This window comes from Lutra lutra, chromosome 9 (genome assembly GCF_902655055.1).
Source record: "Lutra lutra chromosome 9, mLutLut1.2, whole genome shotgun sequence".
NCBI classification, from domain to species: domain Eukaryota; kingdom Metazoa; phylum Chordata; class Mammalia; order Carnivora; family Mustelidae; genus Lutra; species Lutra lutra.
This window is the reverse complement of record NC_062286.1, coordinates 75,908,187-75,934,163: the sequence shown is the minus strand read 5'-3', so window position 1 is coordinate 75,934,163 and position 25,977 is coordinate 75,908,187. Positions and strand designations below refer to the sequence as shown.

At 36.7% G+C, this 25,977-nt stretch overlaps 1 protein-coding gene and 1 non-coding gene across 4 annotated transcripts in view; both read right to left on the bottom strand.

Annotated features, from left to right (window-relative positions):
* The window catches only part of TMEM131 (transmembrane protein 131), a 225,142-nt gene that overhangs the window by 92,917 nt on the left and 106,248 nt on the right, over nt 1-25,977 (bottom strand). For all 3 annotated transcript variants that reach the window (XM_047743793.1, XM_047743792.1, XM_047743791.1), the window contains exon 5: nt 8,807-8,930. In XM_047743793.1, coding sequence (XP_047599749.1) covers nt 8,807-8,930 — 124 coding nt within the window. The remainder of the gene's footprint in view (nt 1-8,806; nt 8,931-25,977) is intronic.
* Nucleotides 19,133-19,267, bottom strand: LOC125110185 (small nucleolar RNA SNORA42/SNORA80 family). The gene has a single exon (XR_007130507.1). It is a non-coding gene; the product is annotated as a small nucleolar RNA SNORA42/SNORA80 family (small nucleolar RNA).

Genomic DNA, 25,977 nt, shown 5'->3' with positions numbered 1-25,977 from the left:
ATGCAAAGGAGAAGTAATTACTTTCTTGGACTAACAATTCACTTGTGAACTCTGAGGGAGCTTATCCCTGCTAGACTTGCTTTGTAAGAAATGCTGAAAGGAGTTTTTCTAGTGTTACTAGATGTTACTAGTGACACAAAAACAGATGAAAGTATACAACAAACTGGATAAAGGTAAATACATAGTCAGACATAGAAAATCCTAATTCTCTAAGAGGATGGTTTATTAACCATGTAACGGTACTAGAAAGGCTAAAGAGAGTGTCAAAAATAATGATAGCTACTATAATTTGTTAATGAACACAATATAAATAGAGGTCAATAATGACATCAAGCATATGAAAGGGGGAAGAGTAAAAGGTGATGCTTTTACACAACTGAAGTTGCTATCAACTTAAAATGGATGGTTTTATAAGATATTTTATGTAAGCTTCATGGTACCAAGAAGCAAAAACAGATTCACAAAAGTTAAAGAAGTAGGAAACAGAATGGGGGAAAAAACCCACAAATCTAGAAAGGCAGGCAGAAAAAGAGGGGAAAAGAATCAGTGGAAACCCAGAACAACCAGAAAGCCATTAAGAAGACTACACTATAAGTCCATACATATCAAGAATAACTCTAAATGTAAATGAACTGAATTCACCAATCAAAAGGCACAAAGGTACTAGATAAAGAAATGAGACCCAACTCTGTATTGCCTACAAGAAGGCAAACTTCAGCTTTAAGGACACACATTGACTCAAAGTGAAAGGCTGCAAAAAGATAATTCAGTGCAAGTGGAAACCAAAAGAGAGGGGCGTGGCTAGGCTTGATCAGATGAAACAGATTTGAAAAGCCAAAAATGCTAACAAGAGACAAAGAAGGTCATAGTATAATAATAAAGGGGTCAATGAATCAAGAGGATATAAAAATTGTAAATATATATGTACCCAACATCAGAGCACCTAAATATATTAGCAAATATTGCCAGATTTGAACGGAGAAATCAACAATACAATAACATCAGGTGACTTCAATACCCCACTTTCACCAACGGATAGATCATCCAGGCAGAACAAAAGCAAGGAAATGTTGGATTTGAACCATACATTAGACCAAATAGACCTAGCAGACATTTATAGATCATTCTATCCTACAGCAGCAAATATGTGTTCTTCTCAAGTGCACACAAAACATTCTTCAAGGCAGACCATATGACAGTACAAAGAACAAGTCTTATGGCAAATTTAAGAAGACTGAAATAATACCAAGTATATTTTCAGACTACAATGGTATGAAACTAGGAATCAGAAAAGGGAAGCTGGAAAATCTACAAATGTGTGGAAATTAAACAACATACGCCTAAGTAACCAGGTCAAAAAAGAAATCAAAAGGGAAACAAACAAACAAAAAATTGAAACAAATGAAAATGGAAACACAACATACCAAAACTTACAGGATGCTGCACAAGCAGTCCTAAGAGAGACTTTATAGTTATAAATGCATATAAGAAAACAGAAACATCTCAAATAAACATCACACTTTACACCTCAAGGAACTAGAAATAGAAGAACAAACCTGAGTCCAAAATTAGCAGAAGGAAAGAAATAAAAATCAGAGCAGAAATACATAAAATAGACCAGAAAAACAACAAGGAAAAAAACAGTGAAACTAAGAGCTGGTTTCAAAAAAATAAAACAAAATCGGTAAACCTTTAGCTACACAAACCATGAAAGAAGACAATATTCGAAGTCAGAAATGAAAGAGGAGACATTACAATTGATACTACAGAAATACACAGGATCATAAAAGACTATTATGAACAATTATATGCCAACACATTGGATAACCTAGAAGAAATGGATAAATTCTTAGAAACATACAACCTACCAAGACTGAATCAGGAAGAAACAGAAAATCTGAATAGACCAGTGAGTAAGGAGACTGACTCACTAACCAAAACCTCCCTAGAAAGAAAACCCCAGGATAAGCTGGTTTCACTCATGAATCAAACTCTTTTAAAAATCTGAAGGGACAGAACACTTCAAAACTCATCTTATGAAGCCAGCATTACCATGACACCAAAGCCAGACAAGGATAAACAAAAAAAAAAACAGAATAGATGGAAAAATTCTCAAAAAATATCAGCAAACTGAATTCTACACACATTGAAAGTACCGTACACCATGACCTAGCAGGAATTCTGCTTGGGATGAAAGAATGGTTCAGCATATGCAAATCAATAAATGTGATACACATTTAACAGAATGAAAGATAAAAATCAAATGATCATCTCAATAAATGTAGAAAGCATTTGATCAAATACAACACATTTCCATGATAAAAGCCCTCAACAGATTAGGTACAGATAGGATACAATTCTATATAATAAAGGCCACAAAGGAAAATCCATAGCTCACATCATATTCAACAACAACAACAAAAAAATTGAAAGCTTTTCCTCTAGGATCAGACACAAGACGAGGGTGCCCACTCTCACCACACTTACTTAGAGTAATAATGGATGGCCTAGTTAGATCAATTAGGCAAGAAAAGAAATAAAAGGCATCTGAATCAGAAAGGAAGAAGTAAAATTGTCATATTTGCAAATGATCTGATTTTACACAGAGAAAATCCCAAATACTCAACCAAAAAACTGCTGGAATTAACAAATTCAGTATATTTGCAGGATATAAAATCGACATACAGAAATCAGTTGTGTTGGTATAAAGTAATAATAAAACACTTGAAAAAGAAAGAAATAAAACTATCCTGTTCAAGTGGCATAAAAAAATACTTGGGAATAAATTTAACCAAGGAAGTGAAAGATCTGTATAGGTGAACCTCATTTTATTGTGCTCCACTTTATTGCACTCCACAGATACTGCTTTTTTGGTTTTTTTTTTTTTAAACAAATTGAAGGGTGTATGGCAACCTACAAGTCTATCGGTGTAATTTTTTTTCAATGGCATTTGCTCACTTTGTGTCTCTGTGTCACATTTTGGTAATCCCTGAAATATTTCAAACTTTCTCATTATTATTATATTTGTTATGGTGATATGTGATTAGTGATCATGACTCACTAAAAACTCAAATAATGTTTGGCATTTTTTAGTGATAAAGGTATATGCATTGTTTTTTTAAGACATAATGATACTGCACACTTAAAAGACTACAGTACAGTGTAAACATAAATTTTATGTGCCCTGGAAAACTGAAAAAAATAATTTAATTGTGATAGTCACTTTAGTGATCTGGAATCAAACCCGTAATATCTGAGGTATGCCTGTGTTAGGAACACTACAAAACCTTGATGAAAGAAACTGAAGAAGACACAAACAAATGGGAAGATATGCCATGTTCACTGATTGGAAGAATCACTGATAACTGTCTGTTAAGATGTCCATACTACCTAAAGTCATCTATAGAGTCAAGGCAATCCCTATCAATGACCCAAAGGCATTTTTTTTACAGAAATAGATAAAAATTGGACAGCTATATACAGAAGAATGAAGCTGGGCCATTCTCTTACACCATACACAAAGATAAACTCGAAATGGATGAAAGACCTCAATGTGAGACAGGATTATATCAAAATCCTAGGGGAGAACATAGGCAGTAACCTCTTCAACATCAACCATAGCAACTTCTTTCAAGACACGTCTCCAAAGGCAAAGGAAACAAAAGTGAAAATGAATTTTTGGGACTTCATCAAAATAAAAAGTTTCTGCACAGCAAAGGAAATAGTCAACAAAACTAAGAGGCAAACCACAGAATGGGAGAAGATATTAACAAACGACACTACAGACAAAGGGCTGATATCCAAGATCTATGAAGAACTTTTCAAACTCACCACCCCAAAACCAGATAATCAAGTTAAAAAATGGTTAGATGACATGAGCAGACAATTCTCCAAAGAAGACATACAAATGGCTAACAGACACATGAAAAAGTGTAGACATCAGGGAAATTCAAATCAAAACCACACTGAAATACCACCTTATACCAGTTAGAATGTCAAAAATCAAAAAGTCAAGAAACAACAAATGTTGGAGAAGTTGTAGAGAAAGGAGAACCTTCTTACACTGTTGGTAGAAATGCAAATTGGTGCAGCCACTTTGGAAAAGAGTGTGGAGGTTCCTCAAAAAATTAAAAATAGAGATACCCTACGACCCAGCAATTGCACTATTGGGTTCTTACCCCAAAGATACAGATGTAGTGAAAAGAAGGGCCAAACAAACCCCAATGTTCATAGCAATAAAGTCCACAATAGCCAAAACATGGAAAGAGCCAAGATGCCCTTCAACAGACGAATGGATAAAGAAGATGTGGCCCATATAAACAATGGACTATTACTCAGCCATCAGAAAAGATGAATACCCAACTTTTGAATCAACATGGATGGGACTGGAGGATATTATCTAAGTGAAATAAGTCAAACAGAGAAAGTCAATTATTATATGGTTTCACTTATTTGTGGAGCATAAGGAATAGCATGGAGGACAATAGGAGAAGGGAAAATTGAAGGGAGAGAAACTGGAGTGGCAGATGACCCATGAGAGACTATGGACTCTGGGAAACAAACTGAGGGTTTTAGAAGGTAGTGGGCTGGGAGAATGGGTGAGCCTGGTGATGGGAATTAAGGAGGGCACGGATGGAGCACTGGGTGTTTATAAGCAAACAATGAATGGAACACTACATCAAAAATGATGTACTTTATGGTGACTAACATAACACAATAAAATAAATAAGTAAAATGGGCAGAGTAACTTCTTTCCCAAAGAAGACATAGCCAACGGGTATACAGAAAGAAGTTCAATAATTCTAATCATCAGGGAAATGCAAATGAAAACCACAATGAGATATCATTCCATAACTGTTAGAATGGCTATCATTGAGAAAACAAGTGTTGATGAGATGTGGACATAAGGGAATCCTGTACACTGTTGGTGGGAATGTAAATTGGTTCAAAACAATATGGTGGTTCCTCAAAAAATTAAAAAACAAGAACAACCATATGATCTGGCAATCCTACTTCCGGGTATTTATCCAAAGGAAATGAAAACACATACTGAAGAGATATAAGCACTCCCATGTTTACTGCAGCATCCTTCACAATAGCCAAGTGTCTATCAATAGGTGAAGAGATAAAAATGATATGATATACACACAAACATTCCCCCCATGGAATATTATTCAGCCATGAGAAAGAAGGAAATTCTGCCATTTGTAACAATATGGATGGACCCTGAGGGCATTGTGCTAAATGAGTTATATAAAATCATTCATTAGATAAAAATATTCATTAAGACCTTCAACCCATGAGAAGATATTATATTAGGAATAGTAAAATATGTGGGCTAAAACATTTTTAGTCTCAGATTGAAACAATGTTTTCTTAATCTTCAAATTATGTGAAAATTTAGTCAATCAAAAGGTTCTAGACAACCAAGGAAAAAATAATTTGTGTTGCTTACCTATGTCTGTAAGGGACTACATTTTTATAATTCTTACCATAATCCAAATTAGACTATTATATACAGTATTTAAAAAAATCTGTATTCTTTGATACAAAACATGTATTACATGTTTCTTTTTAGTATTACATGTTTTATGGTCAATATACAATACAGTCATGAAAGATGAATAGGTCTAAATTGCGGTCATATTATGGAATTTTAAATTGTAAGTGTAATTAACTAGACAATTATAGTTAATTAACAGGTAATTACAAGTAACATAATTAATTATTGGAAGTCACACACAGAAAAACAAATTGTCACACAACCACATTCTTTACTACCCATATTCTTCTTGATTTTCAGGTTAAAAAAAGACCTTACTAAGGAGGTTGTTTGCCTGTGGGTTATTATATGGTTATATAAAACTTGGCCTTTTAGAAAAATAACTACTGTTTTCTCTATTTCCTCCTGGTTAGTTAATATAGAGATGATACTGGTAAATAACTGAAAACTTAAGTGAGTTATAGGAAATGTTCTATTTTCAAGGATGTAAGATCTGACCAGGAATTTTGAAGGTGACGAAGAGTTAAAATAAAATTTCAGAAAGGGTCTGCCTTCCTGGACATAAGAAGACTCTTTTCATCTTTCACCAAAGGCTCTTAATGTAGGCATAACATTGAAGTGGAGGGGAAATAAGGTTATTTCTTCCCCCAAGAATTCATTCCATTTCTCCTCTTCATTCTTCAGCTGCTGGAGTCCACACCTTACTTCAGGAAATTAAGATGGAAACCAAGAAGAAGAAGAAGAAAGAGAAGACAGCATAGACTTTGGCTATCTTCTTTTTTGAAACTAAATCTAGGTGATTCGGCTGTAGATTTTGGTAGGTATAGATAATTTTTGTTTAATTTCACCTCCTGACAATAGAAAACAAGTATGACTTTTAACTTATCCTTTGACTAACATACAGATTTACTTTATCTTTTGAGGAATTTTCGGAAAAACACTTCTCTGCATAAAATTCATGTGTAGAAAGAAGTCTTGGGAGAGTCTAGTTCGGAAATGTCAAGCTAGTGGCCGTTAGTTTGTTTCGTTTGGTCCACACCATCTGTCTTTTTAAAACTGAATACATTTTCAATGTGTAAAAACTGGAAGATATCATATAAAAATTCCTACTTCTGATTCTTTTTGGAACATAACAAGAACCATGGATGGGCTTACATTCCCAGATGGTTAACCACTGGCTGGACCTGAGTGCGGGCTGATCCCTTTAGACTGGCCACGTGTTCTCCAGTCACCCTCATTCCATGTGGCCCACTTCTCTCATTTACATTATTTATATGGTCCCTGTAAGCAATCTTTATTTGTAATTCTTGGTCTAGTCTTTGTCTTATGATAGAAACATGAAAAAAGTGAAAACCCTGGCCTTTAACAAGGGTGAAGCTTAGGTATTTTGAAACAAGAAAACATTGCTTGAATTAGCAGAGAATGTTAACGAGTTAAAAATAAAATCTGTACTGCAGTTGTGAATTATTTTTAAACTGTTTCCATTTTCACTTCACTATTTTGCTCTTTAACTCAACAACAAGTCTCTGCACACTGGCCATTCCCGGAAGTTGGGTGGTTGCATTTACACATAAGTGCACCTCTATACACTGGTGGTAGCATATACATCTCACATCACAGCCAAATATGATACAAATTGCTGGGTAGGCCAATAGAACACATAGACACTCATCTTGGGTCTTATCATTAACTGCATGACAGAGGCAAACCCTTCTGAAATTGAGCTCTTTCTTCCTTTGTATAATGAAGATATTGGACTAGATGAATACGTAAATCTCTCCCAGCACAGCCACTCTATTATTTGAGAACATCAGCATGTTTATAAAAGCTCTGAAAACATCTTTTAAGTAACAACAAAAAAATTACTTCAGGGAATTTAACAAATACCTTAGAAAAAGGGACTTCTTCCATGAGAACCACAAAAATAAAATTTTCATTACTGAAAGTAACATGCTAACTCATCAGTTCCTTGCTAATACTTTTAAATTTAAAAAAGCCAAAATTACGTAATTTTATTTTTTACTCCAGAAGTTGCTAGCTAAGGACAACATATGAAATAGGATTTTGAAAGGAGAAATGTAATATCTAAATAAATTCTATACTTTTAGCTACTTTAAAAAAAGATCCTTTTTATATGGTCCTATCTCTTCAAAGGAGTCAGTGGAAACTCTGGGAAGATGAAATTAAGTTCCACTCACTTATCTCCCTCTGATGCTTGGTATTTAGCTTTTTTGGAAGCTCATTTATTAGTTATTTTAGCAGCCTATCTGTTAAAGCTTAATGTGTGCACTGTCTCAAATTCAAAATTTTTGAAGGTTCAAGTTTTCAGTCGGATTTTTTTTTTTAATTACAAGTCTGCATACTATCTACAAAAATGATTATAAAGTTAAATTTCAGAGGATACTTGTGGTAGACAGAACTCTAAAACAGCCCCCCAAATTTCCTGCCCTAATTTCTGAGATTGTGACTATGAGGAAATATCACACCTGTGGTTATTTATATTACACAATAAAGGGGAATTTGCAAATGTAACTGAGGTCATTTTAGTTAGTTGACGCAGTTCATCAAAAAGGAGATTATCCAGGTAGTCCTGACCCGATGATACAATTAAGGCAGAATTTTCTCCACTGGTGGCAGAAGAGGAAGCCAAAGAAACCTGAAGCATGAGGGAGATAAGATGTATTACTCCTGGCTTGAGGGTGGTGACAAGCAATGTGGGCACCCTAGGGAACTGAGAGAGGTCCCTGGCCAAGAGACAGCAATGAAATGGGGACCTCAATTCTGTAAGCATAGGAATTGAATTCTGCTGAAAATTTCAATGAGTTGGGAAGTGGATTTTCCCTGAGTTTCCAGTCAAGGACTCAGCGCAGCTGACATATTAACAGCTTTATGATATTCTGAGCAAAGAGCCCACTGGACTTAAGACTTACAAAACTATGTGCTAATAAGTGGGGGTTGTTTTAAGCTATCATGTTTGTATTAGTTTATTATGAACAACAGAAAACTAACAGTGCTGAGGAATTACTTATTTTTAAAAAGGAAAAAAAATCAACTAAATATCTGACTGCTACATTTTCCAGAATGCCTAGGTTCAAACTGGAATTAAATTGTTTCACGTTGAGAAAAACAATGTGTGTTTAAGAGTAGAAGTGATAATTCTTAGGAAATGGGGCAACTGAAATCCAGAACAAATATGAAACACTCACATTGGATTTTAATTATAGCAAAATGAAATTATACATAAAAAAATCTAGCTATTTCAATTTCAAACTTAAGGGAAACATTTATTGCAGAAATACTTACCCTATTTTGAAAAAATGATGCATGAAAATGTGATGTTGTAGCAGATATTGATACTAAAGTAATAGTTTCTTCAGAACTAGGATTATGTAAGTAAACTTTTTCCATTTTTGGCATTCCAACTGGCCTGTAAAAGCAAAAAAAAAAAACAAAAAACAAAAAACAAAAAACACAATAATAAAAACCTGTCACATATACTTCATAGATTCCTAGTTGTTAAAAAATTAAATATCAAAACCATTAGACAAATATACATCCAAACATATAAAACTATTTATTAAATTGGTTTATATTTAAAATTACACATGAAAATGCATTCAGCAAATGTATAGTGAGTGCCAATTTTATGTCACACACCGAGCCAGGGGCTGGGATATGATGAAGCAAATCTCTGCCTGAAGGAAGCTTACAGTCTAGTGAGGAAGCAGGAAGGAAACAAAATGGTCAGATTCTTTCATTGCTTTCTGTAATACCACCCTGCTTTCCTACTAATTCTGAATCATGTCCTCTTCTCCCCAAATTCCACTGATACACGCTCTTCAGTTTAGGAGAAACTGAGTGGCAAAGTTATGTGAGCAGATCTGCTTTATGAGTTAGGGGGTATTATTGTCCTCATTTTATAAATGAGGATACTGAGGCACAGAAAAGTTATTTAACTGATCCAAAGTCACAATTGGAATCTAAGTTTGAATCCAGGCCACCTGGCTTTAGTCCATGTTCTAACCCATTATACTAAACTGTCTCCTCTCATAGGAATAACATAAACCACAAACTCAGTGGTCTGATATCCACAGATGCATTTTAATGTTCTCCTTGCCATCCACATTATAGTTTGTCTCAAAAGTGAAATCTCCCCAGTTATGTAGTCCATTAAGTACGTATAGAGCTAATCTTAGTTGTACAGGCCTCCTGACTCATGCAGCATTAGAGAATTCTTATAAGTTACACTTCTTCTATGCTCTCTAATCATTTAATTGGCACCAGTCTTACTTCCTCAACAAGATTATCAGTACTACTTCGGACAAAGGTTACATTATATATGCACCGTGTGGTCTCCATGTTATCTAGCACAGGCACTTGGTAAGAGGGTTCATGGGTGAGCTGCATCCCCCCACACCCCTCACCAGTGGAAATTAAGGTTCTCCCCAACCTGACATCAATCAACCTAAACAAGTAACTAATGCCTTATGTTTTCACAGCTTTCCAACCTGGCTCAGGCTGGTCTCATGTGCACAGCCCTCATGCCTTTACAAATCTCTTTGTTCTGTGTTTTCCTCTCTATCCTCTATGCCAATCCAAATTCTCATTTTCTAATTCAAATACAGTTTCTTTCACAAGGTCCTTTCCTCAGGCAACCATTCTGGCCCACATTTTTATTTTATTCATGCTACTGCTCTTCTCGAGCACCCCATCCCCATACATACACAAACAACAATGCTGGAAAAATGTAGAAGCTAGAGAAAGGTACTGATCCCAAGTATTAACTAAAAAACAGTAAGAAACCCTTGGGGGAACAGAAGGTTGCCTTGAACTGGAAGGTGGGGAAAAAGCAAGGGACAAAAAACAGTCTAAGCTGACAATGAGAGGTTAGGGGAGAGGAAGTCTTCAAAATTTCATTCTCCATTTCCTTCCCTGCTTGTCTTGGGATAATCGGAGCCTGCCCCCTCAAACTAGAATAGCAGAGGACGGGCCTTACAGAGATAAGAAGCTGATAATCAACTATCCTGGAGCATACCAACCTCTAAGTCCTCTCTTTGGTCCTCCAAAGACCAAGACTGTTTGATTACAGTTTAGGAAGACACCTCTATCCAGATGCTTCTGCCTATCAGACAGAGTGGTGGCCAACACAGGACAAATAACAGTTTTTACACATATATGAGTGTGGAACTGGATCCTTCTTCCTTGGGGATCATCTTCCTTCTTTAATTCACAGGAGACAAGAACCAAAAGGTGTGGTATTCTGCCTTTCCTCAATATGCATTACAAGATGAATGCAAGCGGAACTCTTAAGTTCACACATCAAAATAACATGATCTGTAAGGGGTATAATCAATCAGAAAACATACCATGTTGTGGTAAACTGTAGTGTTCCCAATCTGCTGACAGAACCTGTGAGAGGATTATACTTCTCCACTTTAACGTTAGGCTTGGCTGTAAGATTTTCTTTGGCCATTGAAATGTGAGCAAAAGTGACATACAACATTAAGTTTTAAAAGTCATCTTTTACTCTTTGTTCTTGTACATTGTTCCAAGAAATGGCATTTCTCAGATAGGGGTGCTGGTTAGTCTATACCCCACTAAGACTTTGGGGCTGGTTGTGGTCATAGTATATATGTAACTTGGTAAGTTCTGAATAATACACACTTGAAGTTGGAAAAGTTGAACCAAGAACTAAAAATAAGCACAATGTGATATATTTAAGGAGATATGGCAAGACATTAGTAAAAGGAGGTAAGAGACCATATAGAAGGGGCACCTGGGTGGCTCAGTGGGTTAAAGGCTCTGCTCAGGTCATGATCCCAGGGTCCTGGGATCGAGCCCCACATCGGGCTCTCTGCTCACCAGGGAGCCTGCTTCTTCCTCTCTTTCTCTGCCTGCCTCTCGGCCTACTTGTGATCTCTGTCTGTCAAATAAATAAATAAAATCTTAAAAAAAAAAAAAAAAGAAACCATATAGAAAAAAGAAAATATTAGTATAAAAATACAATGTATAAAGGTGGATCAAAAACTATTAGTGACTTGGAAGATCAGACTGACAAGTTAGTTGAGAATTCAGCAAGAAAATACATATACATTTAGAATATTTTAAAAGAGCTAAAAAAAAAGAGAGAAGCACATAGGGCACAACTAGAAATGGTAATATTTAGAAGAATATTTAGGGATATTTAAAGAGTATGGATAAAATGAATGCATAAAATCCAAACTTTAAAAATGACAAACTAATTCTTTTTCTTTAAAAACTTATTTGAGAGAGTGCATGCACATGCATGGGGTGGGCAGAAGCAGAAGGAGAGAAGAGAAACTTTAGCAGACTGCACTCAGCAAGCAGCCCAACCCAGAGCTTGATCTCATGACCTGAGATTGTGACCTGAGCGCAAACCAAGAGTGGGAGGCTTAACTGACTGTGCCACCCAGGCACCTCAAATATAAACTAATTCTTAATTGAAAGGGTTTATGAAGTGTCAACAAGGAGAGATAAGGAAACCCTGAACTTAATTAAGCAGAGAGTAAAATTAAAGGCATTGCAGGAGTTCCTTATACAATGTGGATATCAATTGTCCCAGCACCATTTGTTGCAAAGACTATATCTATTTAATTGTTTTGGCACCCTTATCAAAATCAACTGGTAATAAATGTGAAGTTCTATTTCTGGGATCTAAATTTTATTCCATTTATTTATGTCTTTCCTTATGGCAGTGTCACAGTGTCTTGACTAAAGCTTAGTCAAAGTTTCTGATATTGGGGAGCACCTAAGTGGCTCAGTGGGTTAAAGCCTCTGCCTTCAGCTCAGGTCATGATCCTGGAGTCCTGGCATCAAGCCCCGCATAGGGCTCTCTGCTCAGAGGGGAGCCTGCTTCCTCCTCTCTCTCTGCCTGCCTCTCCGCCTACTTGTGATCGCTGTCTGTCAAATAAATAAATAAAATCTTAAAAAAAAAAAAAAAAAAAGAGGACACCTGGGTGGCTCAGTTGGTTAAGCAGCTGCCTTCGGCTCAGGTCATGATCCCAGTGTCCTGGGATCGAGTCCCACGTCAGGCTCCTTGCTCGGTGGGGAGCCTGCTTCTCCCTCTGCCTCTGCCTGCCATTCTGTCTACCTGTGCTCGCTCTCTCTCTCTCTCTCTCTCTGACAAATAAATAAAATCTTTAAAAAAAAAAATCTTTAAAAAAAAAAAAAGAAAGCTTCTGATATTGGGCACTGGAAGTTCTCTCCTGTTGGTCTCCTTTTAAAACAATGGCTGCTCTGGTTCCCTCTTATTTCATGTGAATTTTAAGGTCAGCTTGTCCATTTCTAGAAAAATGTCAGTTGGGATTTGTGCTAAATTCATAGATCACTTTAGGGAGTATCGCCATCTTTATTTTATCTTCCGATCTATGAATAAAAAATGGCTTCCATTATATTTAGTTCTTTAATTTCTTTTGACAATGGTTTGTTTTTAGTATACAGGTCTTATATTACTTCTGTTAAATTTATATCTAAGTATTTTACTCTTTTTGAGTTACTACAAATGGAACTGTTTTCTTATTTTTTAATTGCTCATTGCTAGTGTATAGAAATATAACTTACTTTGCATACTGATCTTATATCCTGTAACCTTGCTGAACTCACTTATTCTAATTTTTTTTTTAAGTGGATTGCTTATGATTGTCCATATATAAGAGTACAACATCCAAAAATAGAGATGGTCTTCCTTTTTTCTTTCCAGTCTGGGAGTCTTTTGCTCCTCCTTCTTGCAAAACTGCCCTGTTCTTGATGTAGGGGGACTCTTTCAGTCTTTCATGAATATAATGTTAGCTGTGGGACTTTCATAGGTGTTCTTTATCAGGTTAGGGAAATTCTCTTCTGTTCTTAGTTTTTTGAGTGTTATTATCCTGAAAGGATGTATTTTTTCTTTTTTAAGAAAATTTTATTTACTTGACAGAGAGAGAGAGAGTACAAGCAGGGGGAGCAGCAGGCAGAGGGAGAGGGAGAAGGGAGAAGTCCTCCTCACTGAGCAGGGAGTTGGAAGGGGGACTTGATCCCAGGACTCTGAGATCATGACCTGAGCTGGAGGCAGCTGCTTATCCCACTGAGCCACTCTGGCGCCCTGAAAGGATATATGTTCAAATTCTTTGTGTGTGTGTATTTACTGACAAGATCATATGTTTTTCTTGCCTTTATTCTTTTTTTTTAATAATTATTTTTTTATTTTTTTATAAACATATAATGCATTATTAGCCCCAGGGGTGCAGGTCTGTGAATCGCCAGGTTTACACACTTCACAGCACTTACCATAGATAGCACATACCCTCCCCAATATCCATAACCCCACCAACCCTCTCTCTACCCCCCAGCCACCCTCAGTTTGTTTTGTGACAGTAAGAGTCTCTTATGGTTTGTCTCCTCCTGATCCCATCTTGTTTCATTTATTCTTTTCCTTCCCCCCAAACCCCCCTCACATTGCATCTCCACTTCCTCGTATCAGGGAGATAATATGATAGTTGTCTTTCTCCGATTGACTTATTTCACTAAGCATAATACCCTCTAGTTCCATCCACGTCGTTGTAAATGGCAAGATTTCATTTCTTTTAATGGCTGCATAGTATTCCATTGTGTATATATACCACATCTTCTTTATCCATTCATCTGTTGATGGACATCTAGGTTCTTTCCATAGTTTGGCTATTGTGGACATTGCTGCTATAAACATTTGGGTGCACGTGCCCCTTCGGATCACTATGTTTGTATCTTTAGGGTAAATACCCAGTAAAGCAATTGCTGGGTCGTAGGGTAGCTCTATTTTCAACTTTTTGAGGAACCTCCATGCTGTTTTCCAGAGCGGTTACACCAGATTGCATTCCCACCAATAGTGTAGGAGGGTTCTCCTTTCTCTGCATCCTCACCAGCATCTGTCATTTCCTGACTTGGTAAGTTTAGCCACTCTGACTTTTTGCCTTTATTCTATTAACATGGTGTGTTAATTGAATTTCAGATGTGGGGCTTGAATTCATGATCTGGAGATTAAGATCTAAGCTGAGATCAAGAGTCGGTTGCTTGACCAACTGAGCCACCCAGGTACCTTGATATATAATCATTTTTATGTGTTGTTGATTTTGGTTATTATTATTTTGTGGAGGAATTTTAACAAAAGGGGTACTGGTTTGTAGTTTTCATGTAATGTTTTTGTGAGGTTTTGGTATAATGGTATTGCAGGCCTAACATACTGAGTTGGGAAATGTACCCTCTTTTATTGTTTGGAGGAGTTTGTAATGGATTACTATTAATTCTTCTTTGATTTCTTGGTAGAATTAATCAATAAGGCTTTCTGTGCATCAGAACTTTCATTCTGGGAAGTTTTTTGATTATTAATTCAAACTCGGGACTTGTAAGTCTATTCAGATTTTCTATTTCTTCTTAGGTCAGTTTCGGTAATTTCTGTCTTTTTACGAATTTGTCCATTTCAACTAAGCTAATGAATTTGTTAGCATATAGCTGTTCCTGGTATTCCCTTATAATCCTTTTTTAAAATTCTATAAGGTTGATGGTAATGTCACTCTTTCATTTCTGATTTTAGAAATTTGAGAGTCTTTTCTCTTTATTGCTTGGTCAGTCTAGCTAAGGGTTTGTTGATTTTGTTGCTCTTTTCAAAGAACCAGTTTCTGTTAATTTTCTCTATTATTTTTATCTCTTATTTATTTCTACTCAAGTCTTCACTTAAGAAAAAAAAAAGATTTTATTTATTTACTTGACAGAGAGAGAGGGAATATAAGCAGGGGGAGTGGGAAAGGGAAAATCAGGCTTCCTGTTGAGCAGGGACCCTGTTGAGGAGCTTGATCCTAGGACCCCAGGATCATGACCCAAGCCAAAGGCCGATGCAGATGCTTAACAACTGAGCCACCCAGGCATCCCTACTCTAGTCTTATTTCCTTCTTTGTAAATTTTTTTTTTAAACTTGCTTTTCTTTTTCTAGTTTCTTAAGGTGCAAGATTAGGTTTCTGATTTGAGATTTTCTTCGCTGATTAAGACATTTACAGCTATAAGTTTCTTCCTGGGCAATGTTTTTGCTGCATTCCATAAGTTTTGGTATGTTATATTTTCATTTCATTCATCTGAAAGCATTTTCTAGTTTCTCCATTGATTTTCTTCTTTGATTCACCTGTTATTAAGTATGTTGCTTAATATCTCAAGATTCTTTTTCTATTATTACTTTCCAGTTTATTTAATTAGAGAATGAAGTTACCAGAAAACATACTTTGTATGATTTCAAAAGTTACTGGGGCTTGCATTATGGTCTAGCATATGGTTTATATCCTGGAAAACACTCTATGTGTGTGTGAGTAATGTAAGTACTTTGTTGTTGAGTGGAATATTCTACAGATGTCTACTAGGCCTAGGAGCTCTGTACTGTTTTCAGCACTTCTATTTCTTTTGTTATCTCTTGACTTAGATAGTCTATCCATCATTGTAAGGAAAGTACTAAAGTGTCTATTAATACGGAATTGTCTATTTTCCCCTTCAGTTCTGTCAATTTTGCCTCTTATCCTTTTGGTTTCTGTTAGCTGAGTCTTGCTTTTTTAATCTGAAAATCCTGGTCTCTTAATTGGTGTGTTTAGACTATTTACATTTAATGTAAATATTGATATAGTTAAAGTACCATCTTGCTAACAAGGAATACTGTTATGCTGAAAAAAAAAATTAAAAAAAAAAGTACCATCTTGCTAGTTATTTTCTATTCTATCTCGTCTTTGTTTTTTTGTAATTTTTATTATTATTTTTTAAAAGATTTTATTTATTTATTTGACAGACAGAAATCACAAGCAGGCAGAGAGGCAGGCAGAGAGAGAGAGAGAGAGAGAGGGAGGAAAGCAGGCTCCCCGCTGAGCAGAGAGCCCGATGTGGGGCTTGATCCCAGGACCCTGGGATCATGACCTGAGCTGAAGGCAGAGGCTTTAACCAACTGAGCCACCCAGGCGCCCCTCATCTTTGTTTATAACTTTTATATTCATAACTTTCTAGTCCTGGATCAATTAAACTAGAAATGAATAATAAAATGGGGTAACTCGATTCCCTACAAATATGTAAATAGATCAATGAATGTGTAAATAACCCATGGATCAAAGACAAAATCTGAATAAAAATTAAGATCTGGAACTGAATGAAAATTAAAAACTGAACTCATTAAAGCTTGCATCATACTGTTTATTCTGTGTTTACAGAAAAATTCATGAACTAAATCTACATATTTGAAAAGAAAAAAAAAACCTAAAAATTAATGAGTTAAGCATCGATGTCATTAGATAAAGAAAAGCAAATTAAATTTAAAGAAAGTCCAAAGAAAGAAATGTTAAAATAAGAGTGGAAATCAATGGAGTAAAACATGTAAAATAGAGATGATCTACGAAATCCTCAGTTCACACGTCTTGGGAGTAAAAAACTAGTAAGTTGATAACTACCTGACAAAACTGAGAAAGAAAAAAGAGATGGCACAAAATATCAATATCAGCAATGACAGGAGTTACGGCTACAGATGCTGCAGACATTAAAACAATCACAGAATGATATTAGCAACTTTATGTTAGTAAGTTTGAAAATTATCCTGAAATTGCCAAACTCCTGGAAAAACACAGCTTACCAAAACTGGTAAATTAAAAAAATTATATGTAAGCATTACAAAAATAAAACTATTAAAGGGGCACGTGGGTGGCTCAGTCAGTTAAGTGTCCAACTCTTTTTTTTTTTTTAAATCTAGGTTTTATTTTATTTTTAAAGATTTTATTTATTTATTTGACAGAGAGAGACACAGCGAGAAAGGGAACACAAGCAGGGGGAGTGGGAGAGGGAGAAGCAGGCTTCCCACTGAGCAGGGAGCCTGATGCGGGGCTCGATCCCAGGACCCTGGGATCATGACCTGAGCCAAAGGAGCTGCTTAACGGCTGAGCTGCCCAGGCACCCCAAGTGTCCAACTCCTGATCTCAGCTCAGGTCTTGATCTCAGGGTTCTAAGCTGAAGCCCCATATTAGGCTCTACACTTAAAATGAAACAAAAAACTATTAAAGAAATTAAATTCACAATTTAAAACCTTACCACAAACAAAATTCCAGTCCAGGAGTACATTCTACTGGCAAACTTTACCAAATATTTAAAGGTAATATTCTACCAATTATTTGGGGGTGTGCAGTGAAATGCAGGTACAAAATGGGGAAAAATGAGGAAGAACTCTATGACTTTGGATCTGTGTTGGGAAAATATGAATTAGAATTATCAGTATCAGGCATGATTTACATATATGCATTTATTTTTTAATTAAAACTCTTTTTAGAGAGAGAGTGTGTGAGTGGGGTGGGAGACAGAGGGAGATGGGGAGAGAGAGAGAGAATCTTAAGCAGGCTCCATGCCCAGGGTGGAGCCCGACTTGGGGCTTGATCTCATGAGTCAGATGCTTAACTGACTTATGCAGGTGCCTCTACATGTATGCATTTATATATATGCATATATATATAGATCTGAACAGATAAAGATATGGTGTATATATATATATACGAAATATTTCGTTTATATATATATACATATATATGTATATTTCGTTGTACATATATATACATATGTATACATATATACATATACATGTATGTATATGTATATATGTATACATATGTATACATATGTATATATATACAACAAAATATTATTTGGCTATGAGAAAGGACATCTTGCCACTTGCAACAGCATGGCGGTCCTTGAGGGCATGATGCTAAATGAAGTCAGACGGAGAAAGACAAACACTGTGCATCACTTATATGTATAAAAGCTGAACTCAGAGAAACAGAGACTTAAAATAGCAGTTACCAGGGGCCGAGGAGTGCAGAAAGAGGGAGATACTGGTCAAAGAGTACAAACTCTTAGTTAGAAGATGAGTAAGTTCTAGGGATTTAATGTCCAGCATAGCAATTATAGTTGTTAATACTGTATTGTATAGTTGAAAGTTGCTAAAACCTCCAATGTTCTCATCACAAAAGAGAAGTGGTAAGTACGCGATGTGATGAAGGTGGTAGCTAACACTAGAGTGGTAATCATTTTGCAATATATAAATATATCAAATCAACATGTTGTATACCTTAAACTTATACAATGTCACATGTCAACTATATCTCAATAAAGACAAAAATGAGTTATATCATAATATTTGTATACTAAATATGTATATATTAAAAATATATTATAATATATATACTAAAAATAATTACATAAACTAAGAATATATAATAATACCTATATGGGTGGCAGATGTAAAACTACATATATATGCATATATATATATATACACATATATATCATGCATTTTTCTGTGTATTTCATGAAAAAAGGTAAAGACAGCGTTATGGTAAAGTAATGAGAATACTCTGGAAAGTAACACTGCTCTACAATTGTTAAGCATCATCATAAAAAACTAGAATAAAGCTTTTAGAGGTTTTTTTTGTTTGTTTAGATTGACCTCTTCAGTCAAGATGGTTTTGCTATGCGAATTGTTTACTTGAGGTCAATGAATCAAAAGGTATTCACTGATGCCCTATATATGAGCCAGCTTTATAATGATGCTGGCTTATTTTTATGGTTGATACTTGTTTTTTTCCTTTTCACTGTGCGGCCTGCTTTAGTGCTTGCAGGCTATGGCACAGAGGCCAGGCAATGGTTTGGGGCCACAGTTTGCTCTGGCATGGGGCACTGTGAAAGGCCCAGCGGGATGAGCCGGCCATAAATCCAAACCCATGCATTAGAGCTGATTCTTATATAACTGTATAATGCTCAATCTTATTTAGTGAGAGTGAGTCTCATATATTAAATATAATCCCTCAAGAATTCATTTTTAAAAGTACTTAAAGTACTTTAATAAATGCCACATGAAATAGAGTATTACAGAACTCAGGGTGGGAAGTAATACAATTAAACATTACAAAAAATAAACTCAAAGGTCATTTTATTGTCCAAGTAGAAATTTCAGTCTGTTTCCTTATAGGTTTTTGTCTAACTTCCTCATTAGGACTTCATAGTTTTTTTTTTTTTTAATGCTTAAAGTCAGAAGTTCGTCAGATTTCATGTATTTAAACTGACTTAATATAGTCACATTATCTCACCTGATTTTCATATTCTGTATTATCTAAATTGTCATCAAAATCTAATTTACCACTACTTTACTCAGTTCTTCTGCAGCTTTATCTACAGTTTGATCTTGGACAATTTTAAACATTTTGTCAGTTCTAGAACAGAGTAACAGTCTCTTCTTCCGTATCACACAGAAAAGTCAGGTTCACCTGTGTAAGGTTCACCAGTTACGTAAAAAAGAATTACTCACTGTCTTTGGAACATTCAACACATTTTAATGGTTTTGATAATGGTCTTTGATGTGGTTTATTTTACACATCAATTGACAATTTCTTTATAATGATGACATGAAGTTTTGTTGTGGTTAATGTTTTCTGGTACCTCTAAGGGCTAAACACCAAGTCTTATTCCCATTCGAAGAGTTCATCAGTGCAGATGCTAACCACCTCTTGCCATAAGCCAGAAGGATGTGGAACCAAAAACCTGGTCCAAAATCATTCTATGGCTTACAGCCCAGCCACCATGAGGTCCAAAATCTTTCTGTGGCTTAACTGTCCAACCATGAGGAAAAAAACCCAAAGGTGGAACAAGGACTTCATCCTGAGGCAAGGACAGAGGGGTATCCAGAGAGAGACTTATAACAACACATTTAGAATTAGGAAGTAGGAAGCTGAGTGCCCTCATAAGCTCTTCAAACTTAGTGGAATCCCTCTTGCCTCTGGTAAAAGAAGCTAGACCCCTTAACCAACAGGCTCATCAATCCCAGGCTGGAGGTCACAGGACCATGAAAGTAGGGAAGTTAAGTGTAGATCCTGCTGGGGCCTCAAATTTGGGGGCATGATGCTGCAGGAAGAAGCTGTATAAAGATAGCATGGAAGATAAAATTCTTTTTCCTCAAGCTTTATATAGACATAGAACAACAGTACACAGAAATAAAAATGGCTTTACATCCTAAAAGTTTACCACTAACATGCTTTCTTCAATAAATACGCTCTTTCACAATTCAAGTGTAAGCTAACTGGCAACAGTCATTCACCTCCCTACAAATTTGACTTACATAATGTTTTCCCTCATGTGACCTTAGTAATAATCAATCTCAGTTAAGATAAAGAAGACACAGTATAAGATGGACAGGTAGTCTGGGGGATCCTTCAAGAAGACAGGACTGGAGACAGCCTGCTGCAGGAGACGACCACGGGGTAAGTGGTACCTGGAGGTACCTGGAGTGCTTGGAGGTACCTGGAGCCTGGAAGCAGGGAGTGGATCAGAATGCTTGGTGTGCAGTGCTGCTGAGGCTGGCCTTGCCCTTTTTCCCAGGGATCAAAGAGGAAAGGCCCTGGTCACACACTACAGAAATGAACTTTTGCTCAGAGGAGAAGGTCATCTACTTATGTTGTTCAAAGAGGTTTGGAGTAAGAGGAACAGAAGAAAGATCTCAGGAGGCTACTCTAGCTATGTGGGCTCAGACAGAGCAGGCTTCCTGTAGCTCTGGGCAGTCCACACCACAGGAAGCAGAGGGAGGCCTCCTTGAACAGACCTCATATAAACAGCTTCCCCTGGCCCTCCCTCTCCTCAGTTCCCTTGAGGATGTGAACAGGATCCATGATAAAGTGGGAGGCTTGAAAGAAAAGTCACACTAAACCATGAAAACTTTGGCCAAGTACTAATGCCTGCTTACTTGTAAATAAATAAGCAGTGCATTAATTTTCTGCAACATAACAAATTACCACAAACTTAGAGGCTTAAAGCAATAACCATTTATTATCTTACGAGTCTGTAAATCCAAAGTCCAGGCCCAGCATGCCTGGGTGATGTGCTCAAGGTCTCACTCACTCAAGCTCAAAGTCCTCTTCCAGGCTCATGCAGGTTATTGGTGATACTGAGGTTGCTCTCAGCCTCTTGCCATATGGCCCTCTTCAATTCCAAAAGCAGCATAAGAAACTCCCTTGCATCAAACACCTCTCATGCTTGAAATCACTGCATTTCTGTCTACGACTGCTACAGACAAATGTTGAGGGCTCATGACATCAGCTCAGGGCCCCAGATTATCTCCCTAACTTAATGGTCAACTGATTTGGGACCCTAATTACATTTCCAATATCCTTTATGGCAACATCTAGATTCGTGTTTGATTGGGAGGTGTGTGTGCATCTTGGAGGCCAGGAATTTGGAGGACCATCTTAGAATTCTGCTTGCCATAAGCAGCACATGTGACTGCAGGGCTAGACAGGTAAGATTTAAAAATAAAACACAGATTTTTCAAATGGCCTGCAGCAGTGGTTCTGTTTGTTTCCACTGTCAGCTCCTCCAAAGACAGAAGGAGGGCCAAAGGGGAGAGTGAATTATTTATAGATAAAACAAGCAGAATCAAAGATATGGCTGTTCTCTGTGCTGTTTGTGCACAGCTACTGACTATCCATATTCCAGAAGAGTCTGAGGTGCAAAAGAATTAGCAAGCAGCAGCTATGAACTAGAGACAAGCATGGAAAGTAAGCTGCAATTTTGTGGTCAGTGGCGAGTTTCCTAAGCCACAGAAAGACAAAGCAATGCCAGGAAACAGCTGCAGAAATGGCTGAGCAGCTACCCTCAGACAAACCTTATGAATGGCAGTGACACAGCACTCTACTAAACACAACTTTTGGCAGGAAACTGGGCCGAATCAATATGCAGTACTTTGTACCACTCAATTACCACAAAATTCAAGCATCTTCTTATACACATTTGAGATTGAGAGTTGAGGGGATGGCCTTGAGATTGGAAGGGACGGCCTTGAGATTGGGGGGTAGAACAGTTAGAAACTGAAAAAGTGAAAAGGAACCAAACATGCCTTCAGAAAAGAGAACCTACTTGATTTTATCCGAATATGAAAAAATGATTAGAAGAAACACCTTTCAAGAACTGAATTTAACTTGAAAATAAAGACCTCTGTTTTTAGCAATAGACTATTCAATAACTTCCATTTTTAAGCCATTAATTAGGTCTCCATTTTAAGCTTTAGATTTGAAATCAAGATTTCCTGCACTTATTACATAAACCAAAGAACTCAGTAAACCAAGTTTCCACCCAAAGCATCTTTCATAGTCTGCAATAAATGTCTGAAAAAAGGAGTTGTTTTGCAAACAGAAAAATATTTAACAGCATTGGCATAAATAACTAAGAGGGGTGCAAAGGGGTGGGAGGAGGTGGTCATGCCCAGATTGTACCAACTAATTGTTAGAGAGAGAACAGGGAAGGGAGAGTGGGAACGTAGTAGAATTAAAGAATAAATTTAAATGTAATGGATGAAAACAAAGAAAGCCTATTTTAAAGAAAGTTAACTTGATTTACTGTGGAAGAAGCTCTAGAGGGCAGTAGCGATGCTCACAGTAGTGAGACGGAGTCAGTACAGAGGGGTCCGGAAGGGGGCCAGGGTACGTCCTAGAGCTGCATCCTCACTAAAGGGCCTGGAGCTCTCCTGGAAGCCCTGGGTGACCATAAGATGCAACTTAGAATGGTAAATTCTATCCAATTTAAAGTTTTTCCAGATACTGCAAAGGATGTTTTAAAATTATGAGTGACTTCTGATTTAGCAAAAAGACCACAAGCAGTGTGGAAATAGTTAAAAAAAAAAAAAACACAAGGCAAAACTTCAGTGCATGAGTCAAGGTAGTAAGCAATGATAAGTCTACTTAGAATTTTTGGAAAAAATATTATGAAGTGTTAAGGATATTCTTCTCAAGTCCTAAAATTACTGCTATACATATCAAGTCAATGAAACTTTATAGCATGGGCATTAAGACAGTGCACTGCCAGATCAAGTAGAAAAGTAAAGCAAATGTTCAATGTAGTCTGGCAAAAAACACTTGATAATGTAAATTTAATTTAATTGAGATGAAGAAATCAACAGGCAATCTTACTGGACTTAAAGATAACGTACTGTATATTAGTGTTAAGTGTCAAATACGTGCCAGAGAGACAAAGATAAATAAATTCTCTTCACAGCCTGGTCTAGAAGGGAAGCAGACACCTAAACAGACAATTAGAGCAATAACCAGCATGCAGACAGAAGTTAGTATATGTCATGAGTAATGAAGACTGATTCCATTTTTGATGTTTGATTACTGACAGTTTTTAAGCCCCATAACGTCCCCTCACTTTATATGACACAACTGGGCAAGCTGAAAAGAGCCTGTACTCTTGCTCTTAGATGCCATGAGTTCAAACTTTCCAAGTCTGCCTCAGCCTCATCTCCAACCACAATAAAAGTCAAGCCGGTCTCCTCTCTCTGCTCTCTCAGGTCATTTTTCAGACTTGCTTGGGAGCCCACCCAGCTCTCCCTAGAATGCTTTATTCTGTGAGTAGAATAAACCTTCCTGCACCCTCTTCACATGTGATGTCATCAGTACTGAGTCAGTCTCCCTCCCAAGATAGGTTCATTTTTGCCTCATCTAGTTTCAGTCAGATTTCCATCACTTAGAACCAAATAACTGAAGTACTGACAAAAACAGAGGGAATAAAGGCACTCTGTAATTATTGTTAATTTTCTTACAATATGAATAGCAGTAGTGTAATTATGTAGAATGTCCTTACATACGGAAATGTGTGCTGAAGAGTATAGGAATAAAATGTTATTGTGTCTGCTTTCAAATGATTTAAAATTGACAAAAATATGAATATGGCAAAAATCTTAATTATTGAGTTTACGTTAAGAGTACATTCATTACCTATTCTTTCTTCTTTGTTTGTTTTGATTATATGAAAGCATCCATACAATTCTTTTTAGAGCAGACTCAAAGTATGTACAACATGGCTAGAGCTTAAAAAGACCACTTACTTTCACGAAGTGATTTCCTTTGGCAATCCATTACTTCCTAACCTACCAATAATTCATCACCTTTTGCACAACCTCACTTTCTTTGAACTAGAATTTCTACTTTCAACTTTAATAAAAAGAAACTTAGCTCGAAAATGGCTAGGCAAATCCTTCCAATCACATTGCCTGTGATCTTCCAGGGTTGAAGTTCTAAATTTAGGGACCTCCCTGTTTACATCCATGTGGCAGCTCTGTGGTCTATCAACTTGAGTGGGCTGTACTACAGTTCCCAGAATTCCCTCATACATTTCTGCTTAGGGTGGGTTACGTGTGATGCTCTCTCCTGAGAGCTGGAACATGGAAGGGAGGCAGCTGCCATTCTGTAGCATACAGTAACTTCTCCCAGTTATTCACTCAGACACTAATGTTGGTGCTGGGGGAAGGGATTCTGCAGGTGTAATCAGTTGACTTTAAATTAATTAAAAGAGAGGTTAGGTAGCTTGTCTTAGCTAGTTGGAAGCCCTTTCAAAGAGAACTTAGCCCTTGCCTGAGCTAGGAGACTTGAAACAACAGATGGATCTGCAACTGCTCTGCTTCCTCAGGATCTTCCCTGAGAGCCTGCCTGTGGACATCAAGCTTCAGCACTTGCTCACGATCTTCCCTTCTTGTGCTGTAAATAAGAGCCCATGCTATGCTTCAAATAATTTTCTTCATTGTATTACCCAGCCCAGCTTACACTGGAATTCACGTGTCCATTTGCACACCTTCAATAAACTTTCACAGTTTCTCTCATGAGATTTCAGTTCCAGTCTCTTAAGAAAATCCCATTTATTTCCTCTCTAGTCATACATTAATTCATGTATTCCTATCAGTTCTCTTTGTTCATGACACCAAATTATTCTCTAGCTTAAATATTAACTAAAAACCTTTAAATTCTGTGTATCAGTTCATCCCACAACTCCATGCTTAGGACTCTCTCCTGAGAAAAGTCATGCTGTGCTTAAATCATTAATTTCAGCACCGATTATAAGAATAAAACATTTAAAGCAACACAAAACAATAAATAGATCCATACAATTTGATGTTTTCTAATAACATAAAAGAAAGTAACAGATAATTCAATAGAATGAAAAAATGCAAAATGTGTTATGCTTAGAAAGCAGGTTATACAACAGTTTATGTTCAGAAAATACCACTGTGTTTTTTTGTGACTCAATAAATAAATAATGATGCACAGAAGAAGGACCTGAAGGATAAAAGTTCAATGTTAATGTTTCTGTATGGTAGGACTGCTAGTAATTTCTTACTTTCTTCTTTCTCCTGATTAGTAATTTCTAAGTTTACTACAGTGGACATGCACTGCTAGTATAACAAGCAAAATCCCAGTAAGTTCTGTAGTGGTGACTTAATAACCTGTGGCCTAGAACAGGAATTCTTCACTACCTCTGAAGAATCCAGTATGGACTTTGAGAGGGATGTCCAGAAAACCCCTTAACCTGTATGCACAACACTGTCTATAGGTGCAAAGCTGTGTGCCTTTGTGCGCATTTGGAGAGGTGAAAGAAGAGGTTCACAGCTTTCATCTAGT